A 17,677-nucleotide genomic window follows, 5' to 3' on the forward strand; every position below is an offset into this window, starting at 1 on the left:
AAATTCCTCAAAGTTTAAAGAGGTTGGGGTCTGGAATTCTCTTTCACAACCATCTCTGTTTTTAGCCTGTCTTTAATTCTGTTGTGAATGTTGAGGATTCTGGGATGGTTTAATGTGCTCCTTATATGCCTTGGATGCACTATACTCTCCATTAAGATGTGGTTTCAGTCAAGGCATCCAGCAGCCTTTGGAATTGGGTGCTCATTTGTTAGCATTATAGATCAGGGATTCCTGACCTTGAAATGATGCCCCTCAAATCTGCATGTGTGTTCTGGTAAGGTTGTGTGGAAAGGGTTTCCTTCTGGAAACTGATTTTGTCCTGGATAAAACCACTCCCTCTCTAGGCAGACTCCCACTCATATTCTTCACACACCTGTTGAGCTGCTGCAACATGCTGGCGCTGTATGGTTGAAACCTTATATCAAAGATGACCAGGTTTGTTAGGCTTGAGTTGAACACAGTAACAAAACAAGAAACTATGAAAGTGTTTCCTTTCGTAACCTTTGTTTCCTACAGACTGTGGCCTGGTTTGGATTAAATAGTGAGCTGGATCGAGAGGGTATCATTTGTAATAGCAGCACATTATCAGAAAGCTTTTTAATTATATAAGTGCAACTGTAAATTATGGTGTGTAACTAGTCCACGGCAGGTGGGAACCCTCTGGGACTCTGAGCTATCTAATTAACATCCTCTAGTTGTCATGGAAATGTACCACAGATTCTGCTAGGAAGGTAATTATTACAGCTGCAAAAATGTGTCTCTCAAAACTTGTGTTTCATCTGTTCAAAGAAGTTGACTCGGAAATGTCATTTTTAAAGATATATCCTGCTGTTTTAACCATTATTTTAAAATGGAGAAGTGTTGTAAGTACCTGTAGACCCCCTCTGTTTGATACTGTCTGGAAAGAAAAGTTTGCAGATATCTGTAGACAGGTACTCTCTGTTTGGATGAAATATTGCATGTTTGCATGAAACTCAGCAAAATACATGCTGTGCTGCACAGCTAAACAATTCAGGTCTCTTTATCAAGTAGGCTAATAGGTAAATAATCATGGAGGTAGAGCACTACAACACAGCTCACTTGGATGTATTTAAAAGCAAATAGGTTGCTTGCTGGTCATGGATATTCAGTGTTGGCCACCAAAGTACAAGAATCAGAGAAGTGTAAAACCAGGAACAGAGGTGGACATTAAGTGAGGTTTTGTTTGTTTCCGCCAACTTGATATCCCCAAAATAATATGCAATTTACAACGTAAGTAGGATGACCAGATGTCCCGATTTTAGAGGGACAGTCCCAATATTTGGGGCTATGTTTTGTATAGGCGCCAGTCTAAAATTGTACAACCCCCATTCAACAATGCAATGAGTATGGGTAATGGCTGCTAAGCTTATCTTATTGAATCAGATTCTGACTATAATGCAGTCTTGATGCTCACTCTTTTGATGGCATAGAAGACGACACCTGACAAGCTGAGATTAGCACCCATGTTTTTGCTTTGACAAGCTATGTAGTAAATCAAGTATTGACTGGGATCCAATACCTTTGTTCAAGGAAGAATATAGATTGTTTGGAAAGCTGGCTAGTATGCTTCCTGGATGAGTAATTGCCTCGTGCAACAAATAGAAAGGCATGGCACTTGTGAAAATGAAGACATGATTCAGTTGTACAGACACTGAAAATATCAAGTAAATATAGAGGAAGCTCTAAAGAAAAAAGACTGGATGATAATGGAAGAAAGTATAGGATATAAGGGGTATTGCCTTTTGGAAGGGCCAAAACAACATGCCTGCCCTGTAAATTCATGGTGCTCATAAAATTAACACAAATATTACATTTAAATGAGATTTCTTTCTCACTCTACCCATTTTTAAATGGTGCAAAAAAGGAGGAAAAGAATATATGGCTCCATATTTAAATTGTCTTTTTGTCAGTCTGTTTAGCAAATGCATCATCCACTTCAGTTCTTAATGGCTAGTTTGTAGTTCTTAATTTATAGTATTTCTTAAAAAAAAAAAATGAGGGAAAGAAATTAATACTGTGGACAATGTTTGCCTGCATTTTCTCTAATTTCTGCACATTGTAACTTGTTCACATTTTTCATCCCCTTGTCTTCTGGGACCTGCTAATACTCCGCCTAGTTCCATTTAGTTGCTGTATACATTTCTCCACATAGCTTGGCCAGTGCGTCGGTCTTCACATGCCACATCCATACTGTTCCAATCCTGAGATCTCTCAGAACATGACAAATTACATGGTGGCTTAGTGAGATAGATAACTGTCAAATTGGGACTAGCCTGATAATTCCAAACATGTGAGATATGGGCCATCAGTTCTTGAGTTCCTATGTTTAGAGAAGAAAGCCTAGTAGATTAAACCATTCAACTCTTGGCCTTAGTTCTTTGAACATATTTTGGTGTAGTAATTTATCTACAGCTTGTTTCTATTGGAATCTGAAGATGGCAGTAAGAAATATACAACTTTCAGCACAACTAAATTAAATGATATAATTTCTGAACCAGCTAACACACTAATAATGTTTGTGTGCTATGAGGGTCTGCCTTGCAGTTGAATATTAGTGTGCTAAAGATCTTTCTCTATAGCTTTTGGTCAAACATATTTAGGCATCTTAGTGTATTTTTTGTCTTAAAGCTGTGACTACAGTTGTAACAATTTCAAGTTAGCAGCTCTACCTACTGTTAGCACAGAAGTAGTCTTACAGCAGTATTAAGCCTTCTCATTTCAGCTTCCTCTCCTCACCTCTCTCAAAATGCAACCCAGATACCCTTCCTCTCTAGTGGCATTGGAAGAGACCGTTGCCTACCTCCAGTAAAAGTACAGAAGACACTCTCCCTTTGGATAACAACATAACAACTGGAAACAAATATTACCTTAAGCAGGGACTGAACCCACATGCTAGTGTTTCCTCCATATGGAGTGCTGGTTTCAATTTTCACTTGCTCTCACTTTGTGTCTGTGTGTATCAGTTTCCCAATCTATAAAGTGAAGACTTTATTTACAGTTCTATGTAGATTAATTATTGTTTGCATTGTAAAATGCTTTGAGGCCTATGTTAAAACACCATACAAGTGCAAAGTATTTGTAACTTTTTTATCCTTAAAATTTGCATTTCAATATAAATCTCAGGATGCAAGTCATTTTAAACTTCTATCACAATTTTTACTAAATAGCAATACACAATGTATAACTTAATTGACAAGCTATCCTTGATCAGTAGCCGCACATTTTCCATGCAAGCCACAGGGAACCAATTTAATTTTATTAAAGCTGTGGCTTCTAAAGGAAGATAAACACTAGAAGTAATTTTAGTACATTAAACACAATATGCATGTTTCAGCCTATTATTCTTTACTTATTTGTTTATTAAGCATCTACGTAGTGCTGTAAATGTATCCAAAGTCTCGCAAAACACAGACACCAGCTGCTGTGGTTTTCAATAATATATATATATATATTATTCTATATATAATATAGAATGGTTTTCAATAATATTTTATAGCATGAAAATCAGAGTATATAATGGAAAAACTACTTCAACCTCAATCTCTGTATCTGTGTGAATAAAATGCCTATTGAGAATGCAACATCCATTACAATCTTTTTAAATAGCTGACTGCTTGTTCTGTACATGGTAATTAGGGCTTATTAGATTGATATTTAAGATGTAAAAGTTTTATGGCTTTATTATATTGGATTTTAAAAGACCTTGCTTGATAATGTGAAAAGTCAAATAATTAACTGCTTTTGTTGTTTTTCACCTTAACTATCAACATGCAACTCTGTAAGTGGTCAATGTTTAGGTTTATGCTGATAGAGGGTTGTTGGTTTGCTTAGCAGAGAAGATATGGCAGTAAATGATCAGTGAGTACATCACACTGGAAAACACAATCAAGGAACTCTTTTATATTTTCTGGACTCTTAAACTGACTCCTTGATTTAGGGAGAGATTTTAGAGAAGGGGAGACAAAAAGTAATTCACACAATTGCCAATTACAGTTGCCTTTTGTCAGGGCAATTCAGAAGTTGTCCCCCCCGTGTGCCCAAACAGGTTGGGGAAGAGGTGGTGACCCAGCTCAGACTCAACAAAGCAACACTCCATGGAACAGGTTGCATCAGACTAAAGAGTGGCACAGCTTACAAAATCAGGGTCTAAATCCAAAGCCCATTGAAGTCAATAGAAGGACCCCAATTTACGTCAGTTTGCACTGGACCAGACACACACTGTTTATGCCGGGAAGCTCTGTGTTGCTTTGTACCCGAGGTTGTTCCTTAAAAGTATAACCTGGCTTTTATCTCTTGTTGTTGGGGTTTTTTTCAGGCCAAATTGCAGGTGGGATTTCTGGTTTTAAGGATAAAATAAAAAAAAATGCCGTCAAAGTAAACAAAAGGCAGAGAGAATAGGTATTCTACAAGTGTACGTCAGGGTGGATCCCATGGCAGTTGCAGATGCACCTCGTGTGTCCGAGACTGCACCTTTTGAATAGCATTGTCCATTGGGGCTGCACCTTGTGCTGCCTCGTACACCTGTGTGAGGGCACAAATCCAGAAAGGGTAGAGAAGTTGTGACCTTCCCTCTTGCTGCTTGAGACAGAAAGTAGTGAGCGTTCAACCCACTACTTTCTTAGAGATTTTCCCCTGGCTAGTCTGTGAAGAAAACTTACCTTAAAACTCCCATTTTCCTTGACTTAGATGTTCTGGGGGGAAAAGAGAGAGAAAACTGTTCATGACATATACCTTCCCCGCACGCCTGTACAGCAAGGTGAAGCACTTTGCACCAACTATCATGCTTCATGGTGGACTCTGAAATGTCATGGTTCAAACCACATTGGTCTTGTGATTGACTAATTTCTATCAAAGATGGACATATTTGTTGCCTCTTCAGCTGAGGGGAGAGTCACATGCCTGACAGGTGCTCTGCATACAAATCCTTCTCTTCAGTTACCCACAAATCCAGTGCTGCTGGGTTCAAGTTACATCTGCTAGAGAAATGGGTCACTTTGGAAACAAAGGTGACAGTCACTACCAGAACGAGACCAAAAAAAACATCATTGGCCAGTGCGCTCTCAAACACACACCATACCCTCGGCTCAGGGAGTATGTGTGGGGGGTGGGAGGGAGAGGCAGGAGAAGGTGATGCTGGTGCTGACAGAGTCGGCAGTGGAGATTTGTGTGTTGACAATCTCAATGTCCATGAAACCCTCAACACCAAGGTGCTGGCATCTCGGGCAATAAAGTCAGCACCTCTGCAGAAGGTCAGAACCAAAACACAGAGCCAAATGGAGCATAACTCCAAATCGAGATACGTCTGCATTTATCTGCGTCTCCTGAGATATGTTCTCTATGTTGAAGGAATGACTGGCACAGGAGCCAGGTGCCCGTGCAAAAGATTCTGATCTTGTATGCACGAGGCACATATGTACTTATAGTGAGATCCACACTGACTACAACATGTTGAAGAGCTACAGTTTTGTAGGTTCTTTTTATAAAATATGAAGCACAGAAAGTGTCGCTCTTTGCAGGGTCTCTTTCTCAATATATTAACACTCTTTGACCATCTTTCTCTTTCTGGAGTCAGGTCTACACTAAAAAGTTAAGTCGAAAAATCCACACACCTGAGCAACGTAGTTAAACGTACCTAACCTCCGCCACATGTACACAGCACTAGGTTGATGGAAGAATTATTCTGTCAACCTAGCTGCCACCTCTCAAGGAGATGTATTAACTATAGCAACAGGAGAAACCTTCCCATTGCTGTAGTGAGTGGCTACGCTGAAGTGCTACAGTGGTGCAGCTGCAGCTGTGCTACTGTGGCCATTTAAGTGTAGAGAGCCTGAGTTTTCTATCCACCCTTGTACTCTGATGTTCAGGAGAAGAAAACTGAGGTGGTTGAGGAACAGCACAGTATTATATAACCACCACCAGGTATGCCAGTGGGCTCCCCAATGGGCACCATGTACTGCAAAGTTATGTTAATTTATTAAGGTTTGCAGAATTGAGCCTTCTAAATACTGTTGTTTAGGATATTCTATTTCAGCTTGTCTACTTAAACTGTACAATATACAAGTAGGCAATTGCACTTGAGAAAAAGGTGTCCAAATTATGCAGAGAACTTTCTAAATCTGAGCTTCTACTAAATTAGTACTTCGCATGGAGACACTGAAAGTATTAGCCAAAAGGCTACACGTTTCTAAGTATCTGGGCCATCTTATAGTGGTGTAGTGAAGTGTAACACTGAGTTGCCAGTATGTGCAGACTCCGAGTTGCCAGTATGTGCAGACTCCATGTCGTAACAATTTTGACAAGGAATATTCAATTACTTTAATACATGTGGTGGGAAGGAAAATGTGTGCTTACCAATGAATGTGTGCTGTTTTGACAGTAGGTTTACCTGTCTTAAGGTCTGCTTCCCCCCTGTGCTGTGTTAATGGGTTTTAGAAAAGCAGTTCAAAAGCAGTGTTGCTGCCAACCTTATTTTTTTAAAATATTATAGTAGTTTGATACGAGATGCCTTGTGTCCCCGACCAGTTCTATTTGCAGGCCCCTGTCTTAAGAATGTTTTGTTTGTAACCTGTGACATTCATAAATTGGTGTTCTACTGTGACTTTTTATTAATCAGTTGAATTGCAGAGATTCTGTAGTAAAAAATTTAATGTGCTGCACTTATAGGATTTAAAGACTTCTAAATGAATCTTCTAATTTAAAAATAAAGATCTGTTTTCCTAATAGTTTTATATTTTTGTACATTTAAAATCTAAGGAAATCAATCAAATGACAATAACCAGATGGTTTTAATTAAATACTTATTAGTGCCATGTTAAAAAGCAGAAATAATTTTCTGTTTTCTTTTTGTGTCGTCTTTGTGACCATTTTCTCAGCTAAAACATCTAGTTTTTTCTTTAAAAATCATTTTATTCAGTAAAAGTTTTTCTTCCAGTACAGGATCTATATTAAATAACAAATGCTTGATTTTAAAAGAAATTCAAGTATGACTTTAATTCGCAAAAGTAAATAAATTCTTTATTGAGAGTGAAACTGCATCCTTAGCTCAATGTGTTGTGCTTAGGTACTTCAGCAAATATTTATTATTGGTCCTATAACAACTTAATTCCAACACTGCCTGTGTATCAAAGCATCTTTGTACACAAGTGTTATTGACTGGCTATGTCGAAAGAAGGACAGCAGACATTTGATGTGGGTTTAATCAGGCCACAACTTTATTATTAGATATCTGGGACTACCCGGCAGATAACAGTGTACAGTGCAGGTAATCCCATGTTTATTCCAAAATTACCTGGGGGGCTTTTACCTGCTCCCCCTCTTTTTCCATCCAGGTCCCTCCAGCAAATCCATGGCCGGGACCTTACCATATCCGGGGTGAGGGGTTTGCACCAGCTCCCCCTCTTTTTCCCTCCAGGTCCCGCCAACAAATCCATTGCCGGGACCTTACCATCCACCCCACGTAGGAGAGTTAAGATGGGCTATAAGAATGGGGGGTTGGCTCCCTGCTGTACCAATCATAGGAATCCCCACCCACCCTCTGTTTGTTCCTTTAATGAACATCTCTTTTTAAGTCCTTTTCCAAGCCATTTATCCGATCACTATATACTTTTCCTATGGACTACCTGCACTTAACATCTGCCCTACACTTTAAATAATGAGTTGCTTCAGCCTTGGTCCACGTAAAAAGGAAGGCTCAAGGCATCATGCTGCCCCTTTTCAAAGCCTGCATTCCCCGGGGTTGCCCCTTTTGTAGCAGTTTTCATCTCTTCCCCTTCCCTCCCCCCCAGCCATAAAGCACTGTTCCCTTCACTCATGGGGGAAGCTCTTCACACTTTATTTTTAAAGCATATTTTCACAAATACACCCTTATATCAGAGTAAGTTGCCCAGGATTTTGCTTAATCATTATGTAAGGAGATGTGAAACTTTATTATTTCCTAATCAAAGAGCCAGTATGGTCTAGTGGACCAAACATAGGGCTGGGAGCAAGGTATTGCAGAGTTCTAATTTTGACATAAACTCGTGTTATCCTTGGGCAAATTACTTACCCTTTCTGTGTCTTGTTTGTACCATGGCCTGTCAGCCAAACATCCCCCTGCTTAAAGGCGCAGGGCGGTCATTAAGGATGTTGACACAACTGTTGAAATAGTGTCAGAGCTAACCAGCAAAGAACAGTACACATTTTCTAGAACATATAAAGATAGTAGCTATTATTTTTCATTAATTCCTCAGCAATGGGGTATTACATTAAAAATAAATAAATAAATGTAAGTATTGAGCCTGCAGCGGCTGGGAGCTGTGGAGGCCCCTGTTGGCTGACAGCTCCAGCCCCGCTGTCCCAGGGCTGCAGCATAAAATCTCACGGAGGTCTCTGGAAGTCACTGATTCCATGTCCTCCGTGACATAATCTTAGCTTTATTTATAACTGGTCTGTTGTTCAATGTTCACAGCCAATGCAATTATGTGTATGTGATCATTTATTGTAACATAAATGAAACAGCTTTTATTTTCTTTGTCCCAAATATAATCTGAATGCATGTCTCATCTGTTCCTGTAACACCTACCTTCATTGTAAGAATTGACAGTACAATGCACAGTATAGTTTAGCCACTGTTGTCCTTTAATGATGATGAACGTACTCCTGTTTCTCAACTGCCCTGTGCTGCTGCAGATTTCAATCCTAACATGGCAGGGGTGAATAATCTATAAACATTTATGATGTTTCTTCATGCTCCTCAGAGTTTTCATTTTGCAAATTATTATTGATTAAAAAAATAATTGCCTTTTAATTTTTAGTTTAATAGCCAGAAGCTACTCATTAGAGTTGATTCTTGAAATTGTAGTATTTCTTTTTTTTGTCTGTTATGCTTTGTTTCTTTCTAAGTATTTTTCATATTACTGTTTAATCAACAGGGATGCACTCAATCTTCTGCAGCAGAAACAGAAGAGCAAAGCTGCAGAATCGAGACCTATCGTTTCTTCAGCCCCTACTCAGCCTACTGTAGTGCCTTTGGCTCCACAAGCAACAACTGTGTCCTCTGTTTATCCGCGTCCTGCAGTTCCACCAATTTCTATACCGGGTCAGCCTGCAGCACAGGTAATACTTCTGTTAAAGCAGCAACTTGCATTCCGTTACAACAGTGGTTCCCTGTTCCCGCAGCGCCCATTGGCCGGGAACAGCGAACCGCAGCCACTGGGAGCTGCGAGTGGCCGTACCTGTGGACGCTCAGGTAAACAAAGCATCTTACGGCCTGCCAGGGGCTTACCCTGAACAAGCCGCGAACCAGGTTTGGGAACCGCTGAGTTACAACTAAATAATGCCACATCTTTGCATTTTAATTAAAAAAAAATAATAATAATGACAAATATGTTGAACTTCATTTTAGTCAGTGTTATCAAGCGATTGAAAACAGGGGCCTGGGATTCAGAACTCATGAGTTTTATTCCCAACTCTGCAACTGACTTGCTGTGACCATAGGCATGTCACTTAACTTCTCTGTCCTTATCTACACTCAGAAAAAGGTGCTTCCCCCTAACCCCCCACTGAATTAATTCAATTAAGCTACTTTAACTGGACTGAAAACTGCACTTAACATCAGTGCAAACACAGTTTAACACATTTAGCATGACGTGGCTATATATCAACCTGCTAAAGACATTAAATTGATGCTAAGTGGGTGTTTAAGTTAAGTTAGGTCAGTTGAACTAAAGTGATCTTTTTGATCAAAGTTGATCTCCATTTTTACCTCAGTTGAGCTAACCCAATTGGGGGAACCTCCCTCCCCTGCCTTTCTCTCCCCCCCGCTTCCCCAGTGTACTTAAGGCCACAATGGCTAAGTTTTCCCCTACCTATACAATAAACATTACCTGTATCTGATTATATGTATAGCACTTTGAAATCTCTGAATAATAAGAGGCATGTGAGTGCAAAATTCTATAAGCATGGATTAAAAATAAATATAGGTAAGGAGTGTAGAGTTGGATTAGGCAAGGGTTAGAGGATTGGGGTTGAGTAAAGATTGTTTGTGTTTAAAAAATGTCAAAGGCTCACAAGGTTTTCTCTGAATAGTTGGGCCCGAAATATTGAAAGATCCATTATTTTGGGGGGAATTCCACTATGCTGGAATGCTTCAAGACAGGATCTGTGAAATTGGACCATTCTGGTTCTAGAACCAACTTTGAAGTACCGCTGCAGGTTCAGGGCTGGTATCTGTTGACAATTTATAAGAGTTATAGAGCATTTGGTATTCTATGATGAACCATGCTAAAAAATGTAGATTTTTTTTTTTTTTTTTTGTTAAAAAAAAAAAAAAATTTGTCCTACACATTTTTTTCTGTCATGATAAAAAAGTGCTTTGCCTGCAGCTATATCCGAGCACACTGTGATTTGTATTCAACCTACAGTGTATATGCTGTATAATTTCGGAGAGTATTTCTTGTGAGATCCACATGTTTTTCCTGCTTCATATTTTCATTGGTATTACAAGTAATTGTGTGCAATATAGTTCCCTTTCATCAAAAGGTTGTGAATGCTGAATTGTGACATGACTGAATGAATTGGGCAGGAGAGGCAGGTTGATGACAAAGGAGAGAGATGTACAGTGAAACCTGTCTTAAGCAACCACTGAAGGGATTGATAAATCGATAGCTCAACAGAGCTTCTATTAACAGTCTTCTACTAAAATAAAGGTGCATTAGAACTGTACTCTGCAGGCCCTAAACTGGTGTAATACCGCAATGCTGATTTCACCAGCTGAGAATCAGGGCTGATATTTTTGGAGTAATTTGCTAGATCAGTAGGATTCATTGTACTCTGTAAACTGAAGTTATCTTGTTCCTTGTCAGTGATAAGAAATACGGGCAGAATAATAGAAATCGGGTACACTTTCCCCCCCCAAATGTATATGACTGTGAATTTTCTTTAAAGAAGATTGTTACTTGTCAGTATTGTTTGTGTGGACCACCCATCTTGATTTCCTTTATCTGCTGAAGATCAAGTACTTGTATAACATGTTGTAGTACTGTGCCTAGAATCTCTGTGTTTATCCAGATTTAAACCTGGCAGGCATGGTGCAATGGAGCAAATATTCAGATTTTTTTTTAGTCTTCATTTTCTTACACTTCAGCTTTATGGAGTAAGATAAAACAAACTGTACTGCATTAATTTCCTTGGTTCTGTATAACCTGTTGTGCTGGTCTGAATATGATTTTTCATTCTGCTATCTTTCAGCAAGAATAGAAAATTCAATTTATTTAAATTTAATTTTAGGCATGTTAAATACTAGCTACATTTTAATGCTTTTTGAAAGTTGAGGTTTGTTGTAAGTGAACAAAAGCTACCAATTGAAAAGCATTACTGCCCTACTCTTGTTTCAGCAGAGGAGTGTGTGTGTGTTCTCTCCCTGTATTTAGTATGCAAAATATTTGCTTTCAGGGTACATTCACAGAAGTCCCTGCCAGCAACATCCGAAGAGTTATTGCTAAGAGATTAACAGAATCTAAAACTACTGTGCCTCATTCATATGCTACTACTGACTGTGACCTTGATGCTATCTTGAAACTAAGGAAAGAACTAGCAAAAGGTTGGTAAATGTTATTTATTATTCAAAATAAACTGATCTAACTGGACTACCTTGACCTGCTATACAATTAGTTACACCCACGCTCTCTGTACAGAGTGACTAGTCTTCTATATTGAGTTTCAGTACTGGGCATTCAAATAAACTTTCTTTCTTTGTGCTACGACAATTTGTTTTTCTTAAAGAATTTTATTTTCATTAAGACACTTCTTGTTTCACTGTCCTGTCTTAAGCAACCACTTTGTGTCTGTTTCTGGGGAGGCTGGTGATGATTGCTATGTGATTTTCATGTATGTCTACAAATCTAAAATCAAGTAAAAGTTATCATGGTGTGGGTTTTATTTTAAATTTGATTTCATTCAGCATGTTGTTTTTAAAAGCCTCTTCCTAGGGAAATAAACATACTAGTCAAGGTGTTCTAATGCGACTTGTGATTTTGGGTACTTTAATTTTTGGAAGCCCAATATTACTGTAAAAGGGCCTGATTTTCAGAAAATGTTGAGTACCCTTCCTCTGAAGACCATGCACAGTTCTAATTTCTCAGGTTAGCATCTGAATTCACTAATCATTCTGGAAAAACATTTGCCACTCTGTTCATAGGAGATTCACTTCATACAATATTTCTTTTTTTCATAAATTCATGGCCTATCTTCCAGAATTTAGAATGCAGCCTAAAAATGACAAAATGCTTTGGGACAGATAGTGGTATAATCTTCAATCCTTAATTCTACTTTAGGGTTCATCTGCTGTATTACTTATCAAAACTGTCTGTTATTACATAGTCTTTTTTTTTCTCACTGCATTGACAGACAAGCAAAAAATTACCATTTGCTTCATCATCCTGTAGATCAGACACAAACTCTGTGATTGCTTGTGGTTACTGGAATCAGGCAGGTTCTTAGGAGACCAGAAGACTGCAATGTTATTCAACCAACCAGTATGAGAATGCTCATGCAACTGCAGATTAACATAAAGTTTTCTGATTATACAGTAGGTTCTTGTTTCCTTCAGTCCTATCTCTAGAATTCATGCAGATTTTTCTGACTGACCACCTAGAGAGTAAATATGTGCTGTATTAAAATCTTGGTCTATCGGGATGGATGCATTGTAGGTTGAATTCCTAAATGACAAATCTGTGTGTAGGGTTGTAATGATGCTCTGTTTTCTGAAAGTGTCAAATTAGGACAAATTACTTAGAGCAGGGCAGTTACAGCCCAAAGCTGGAGTTCCTTTACTATTAAGGCACCAAACCAGCCAGACAGAGAGGACTTTGGTTTTACTCCACTGGCTAACCATAAGTCACACAAGCAATTCCCTTAGACACTCCAGTTCCCCAGTATCCACCACCAATGCCACTCGTTATGGGGACAAATGGTTATGAAAACCAATACCCCAGTTAAAGAAAAAAGGTTCTCCTGATCCCAAAGGACCAAGCTCCAGACCTGGGTCAATATACAAATCAGATCTTACCCACAAATCACGCTGTTGCCAGTCCTTTAGAATCTAAAATCTAAAGGTTTATTCATAAAAGAAAGAAGATATAGATGAGAGCTAAAATTGGTTAAATGGAATCAATTACATACGGTATTGGCAAAGTTCTTGGTTCAGGCTTGTAGCAATGATGGAATAAATTGCAGGCTCAGATTAAGTCTCTGGAGTACATCCACAGCTGGGATAGGTCATTCAATCCTTTGTTCAGAGCTTCAGTTTGTAGCAAGGTCCCTCCAGAAGTAAGAAGCAGGATTGAAGACAAGATGGAGGAGCTGCAGCAGCCTTTTATAGTCTCTTGCCATGTGGTCTCTGCTTTCTTTGTCCCAAAGACAAGCTATCCAGCACATGGCATAGAAAAACCTTAGAGTTCTGTCCATAGGCATGTCTCTGCGTATCTTGCTGAGTCACAAGGTGTATCTGCCTTTTCTCAATGGGTCAGTTGTATAACTGATGGTCCTTAATGGGCCATCAAGCAAGCTAGGCAGTGCTGACACCACATTGTCTGGGGTGTTACCCAGAAGCATAGCACAAGTTTGAAATACAGACAGTATAGAGCCAATACTTATAACTTTAAATACAAAAATGATGCATGCATGCAGATATAATCATAACCTTGTCTTAGACACCTTATTTGACCCACTTTATACAAGATTTGGTGCCACTACAGGACTTTGGTTGCAACAATGATCTTTACGGTCCCAGTTCATATTAATAACGTCACAAGTATGTTGTGGGAAATCCTATTGGAAAAATACACACATGCCCTTTCCCACAACGTACACTACTGGAAGCCTGGGTTTTGGTAGCCTAAAGCTGATGAAGCTACTGGGAAATGAAAGGTAATCCAGTATGACTAAAAGCTTTGTGTGGCTATGTCTTCGATAGGAAAAAAAAAAGGGTGTTCTTAACTCATGTTAGTTAGCACATGGTAACCAACGAGGTAAAATCCCAATGAAGACGAGGCAATTTGTAGTTTTAACATGAACTAGGAGATCTTACCTTGAATTCAGTGTGATTTATGCATTAGCTCTAGTATTTACTTTAAGCATGTCAGAAAATGGAATTTCTGTCCTGCGGAAAATTCTGACCGTTTGGGGAAACTAATAGTTTCATTTTATGCTGAAACATTATAATATAATAGAAAATTAAATATATAAAAATGTAATAATAGAAAAGTTTAAATGAATCCAAAGGAAATAGTCTAAATGACTATTTTCAAATGTTTCCATCAAAGATTTAATCTAAATTGACACATTGCTGCAAAACATTTTAGATTTTGATGACACTGCATTTTCTGTCGGAAAACTGTTAAAATTTTTCTACCACCTTTATTAAATATACAGATTCTAGTACTCTGCTGAATTGGGGCCTGACAAACAAAATCCTACCATTTGGTGGTGAATACTGAAATTTGTAAATCCATCCTACTTGAGTGCTATCTCAGCTCTATTCAAGGTGCAAAGACATTTTTTTAAGAACTTCTGTTGTCCAGGGTCAAGTTGGAACCCAAGTGAAGTTGTATTCTTTATATTTGGTGAACTATGTAGACTTGGGAGTTTTCATTGCCTTTGAAGAAACTAGCTATTATATTAGCTGACTTTAGTCACTGTTTGTGGGTACGAAGGAACCCATTGTACTTGTGGCAGAGGAAAAATTTAAGCAGCCACTTAAAAATCCCTATATTTATCTACTCAGAAATCTTCCCTCATTGTACCTAATGTTAACAGTTGCATTGTTGTTTGTGAATATATCCGATATTTTTAGTTGCCCTCAGATACAGAACTGAGGATATTATAAGGAGTATTTGTTATTACAGCCACTTATATGATCTAAAGCAGGAGTCGGCAACGTTCGGCACGCGGCTCGCCAGGGTAAGCATCCTAGCGGGCCGGGCCAGTTTATTTATGCATACAGATATAATCATAACCTTGTCTTAGACACCTTATCTGACCCACTTTATACAAGATTTGGTGCCACTACAGGACTTTGGTTGCAACAATGATCTTTACGGTCCCAGTTCATATTAATAACGTCAATTAATTCGGCCGATCGCGGCCCCCACTCGCCGCGGTTCGCCGCCCTGGGCCAATGGGGGCGGCGGGAAGCCGCGGCCAGCACATCCCTCGGCCCGCGCCGCTTCCCGCTGCCCTCATTGGCCCGGGACGGTGAACCGCGGCGAGTGGGGGCCGCGATCGGCCGAACCTGCCGCGTCAGCAGGTAAATAAACTGGCCCGGCCTGCTAGGGTGCTTACCCTGGCGAGCCGCGTGCCGAACGTTGCCGACCCCTGATCTAAAGAGAGAACACCACCATAATACAATCTATTTTTTAAATGCTGTTACTAGAAATGTGAAAAAATCTAAACTGTTTCCATCAGACCTTGAAGTTTACAGGCTGACTAGCTCAAACCAAATATAAAACTCAGTATGCCATAATGTCATACTAGAGAGGTTACAGGTTTATCATGATCCAAGACATATTGCTCTTTAATAAATCTTTATTTATTTATTTAAGAAGAATTCTATCTTCTGGCTTAGCCAATTAGAAATTTTAGCCTGAGGCAAAGCTTCTCTTCTGTTCTGTAACATAATGCTTTATTATTCGATCACATTCTTTACTGTGTTCTATTTAAAGGACTAGTTCTGATTAATTATTCATTTTAATAAGTTCATATACCACTTACATGAAGATGAAACCAGTCTGGTAAACTGTGGAGTCATGTGATAAATAAATTTATCATGCACCTTTGACCTGCCTTCTGCTCACTAATCTCTCTCTTAAGGGTTTATTCTAACATTGTAAATCCCTCAGTAGTTGCAAACACTTGCCATAATTCTTAATCAACCTGCTCTGGAAAATTTTCCTTAGTCTCCCCCAAAATGTGACATTTTCTCTACAATGATGTGCAAGATTCATTCCTGCCCTAGTGATATCTTTTCTGTACATAAAATATCATTACATTAGTGTCTGTCTTACATCCCTGCAGAGGACTTAAAAGTCTATTCTCCCACTCAGTGGACAGTCCTCTGTCTAATTTAAACCAGTTATATCTGAATCTCTCACTTCCATGAATTATAATCACATTTATTACTTTTCATTTTTTAGGAGGAAAATGCTTTAAAATAATTGGGAAAACAATGACTGGTTCTCCTTTTGATGAATCTAGTAAATTATGTTGATGGAAGGCACATGTAATCACTTACAATTAATTTATCAGTGTATAAAATTCAGATAATCTAGGGACACAGATCTATCTTTGTCACTTTGCAAATCTAATTTTGGACCATATCGCTGTGAAATCTCATTTTTTCCCCCCACAGAAGTGTAGACTTCATAAACCCAGCAGCAAAGCTCAGCTCTCCTTAATTTTTTTTAAATGTGTTCAAGAACTCTCATAAATAAAGTTTATGTAAGTAAATATTAGGCTGAGCCAAGTCTGTTAGTGAATTAGGATTAGAATTCTGAATGTCATTTCTTTTACATCAAAAGAAAAATTTGTCTTTAGCATGTCATAATATTTTTTTTAAATGAATGGTGTATATTAAGTTTTAGGAAGATACAGCTTTGTTCTTCAAGGATTTTTATGGAGATATGTGTGAATATTGACCTTTGTTTTACACAAGAAAGTATATAGATAATCAACAGGTTTCTGATGTGATTTCTGAATGGAATGTTTTGATTGTTTTTCTTTGATCATTTGTGTCGGATGTATATATGTTCTCAACTGTTGTTGAGCCGGTTTTAATATCTGTACGCTCTCCATCACATCATGCTAAACATATTGACATGCTGCTACGTATGAGAGGGAGGTTTATAAATCCAAAGAAGCTATATACAGCATTTGCATTTTGTCTTAAAGCTTTCCGGCTGTGTTTACCACCATCATCATCATCATCATCATCATCATCATCATCATCATCATCATCATGGCTTAAAAACTTGTAGGACCAGGTTCAGCCAAGGAAAGTGATAGCTTAGCTTCCAAGGTGGCAATCCTGACGAGGGCCTTTGCCTGCACGATGCCTGCCTAGAGTGATATTGCTGATTCAGGAGATGGTGCAGCCAGTGGTACTGATTAAATGCATCCCCTCGCCAGCCTTCACCTGATTGTAAAGCTGTGCTCCTCCAGCAGAATTCACAAGACAGGGCCACATTGAAAAAACAGCCCCGCCCTTCCTGGTGGGTGAACCTATCTTGTACTAGGTGAATTAACATTAGCTACTGCAGGGAGACATCATGGCAGGTAAAGTGGGGGCAAATCTAACCTTTAATCTGGTTAATACACCATCCTATTTTTGGAGAATAAAACCCAAGGACCTCACCACTGGAAACAAGATATGAAACTGAATCATGCATCAAGCCCTAGGGAAAACAGAAACAGCAAAATGGAGCAATAAATACAGTAAAATCCAATGCACAGAAATGCAAGTAACAGAATCAAGTTAGTTTACTAAAAAAAAAATATATGCCTCAGCACTTCTTCACAATGATCAAAATACCAAGCTCAGCAGAGCAGTCTAATAGCTGAAAAGATGCACTGAATATGAGAAAATGTACCAGTTTGACCACAAATATATACATCATTCAAAGTA

The 17,677-nt window shown here is 38.7% G+C and overlaps 1 protein-coding gene across 2 annotated transcripts in view; it reads left to right on the forward strand.

Annotated features, from left to right (window-relative positions):
• PDHX (pyruvate dehydrogenase complex component X) overlaps window positions 1-17,677 on the forward strand; it is a 107,829-nt gene that overhangs the window by 59,044 nt on the left and 31,108 nt on the right. For both annotated transcript variants that reach the window (XM_026651487.2, XM_026651488.2), the window contains 2 exons: window positions 8,931-9,114; window positions 11,452-11,599. In XM_026651487.2, coding sequence (XP_026507272.1) covers window positions 8,931-9,114; window positions 11,452-11,599 — 332 coding nt within the window. The remainder of the gene's footprint in view (window positions 1-8,930; window positions 9,115-11,451; window positions 11,600-17,677) is intronic.

The sequence above is a fragment of the Terrapene carolina genome, unplaced genomic scaffold, assembly GCF_002925995.2.
Source record: "Terrapene carolina triunguis isolate 2854851 unplaced genomic scaffold, T_m_triunguis-2.0 Scaffold96, whole genome shotgun sequence".
NCBI lineage: Eukaryota > Metazoa > Chordata > Testudines > Emydidae > Terrapene > Terrapene triunguis.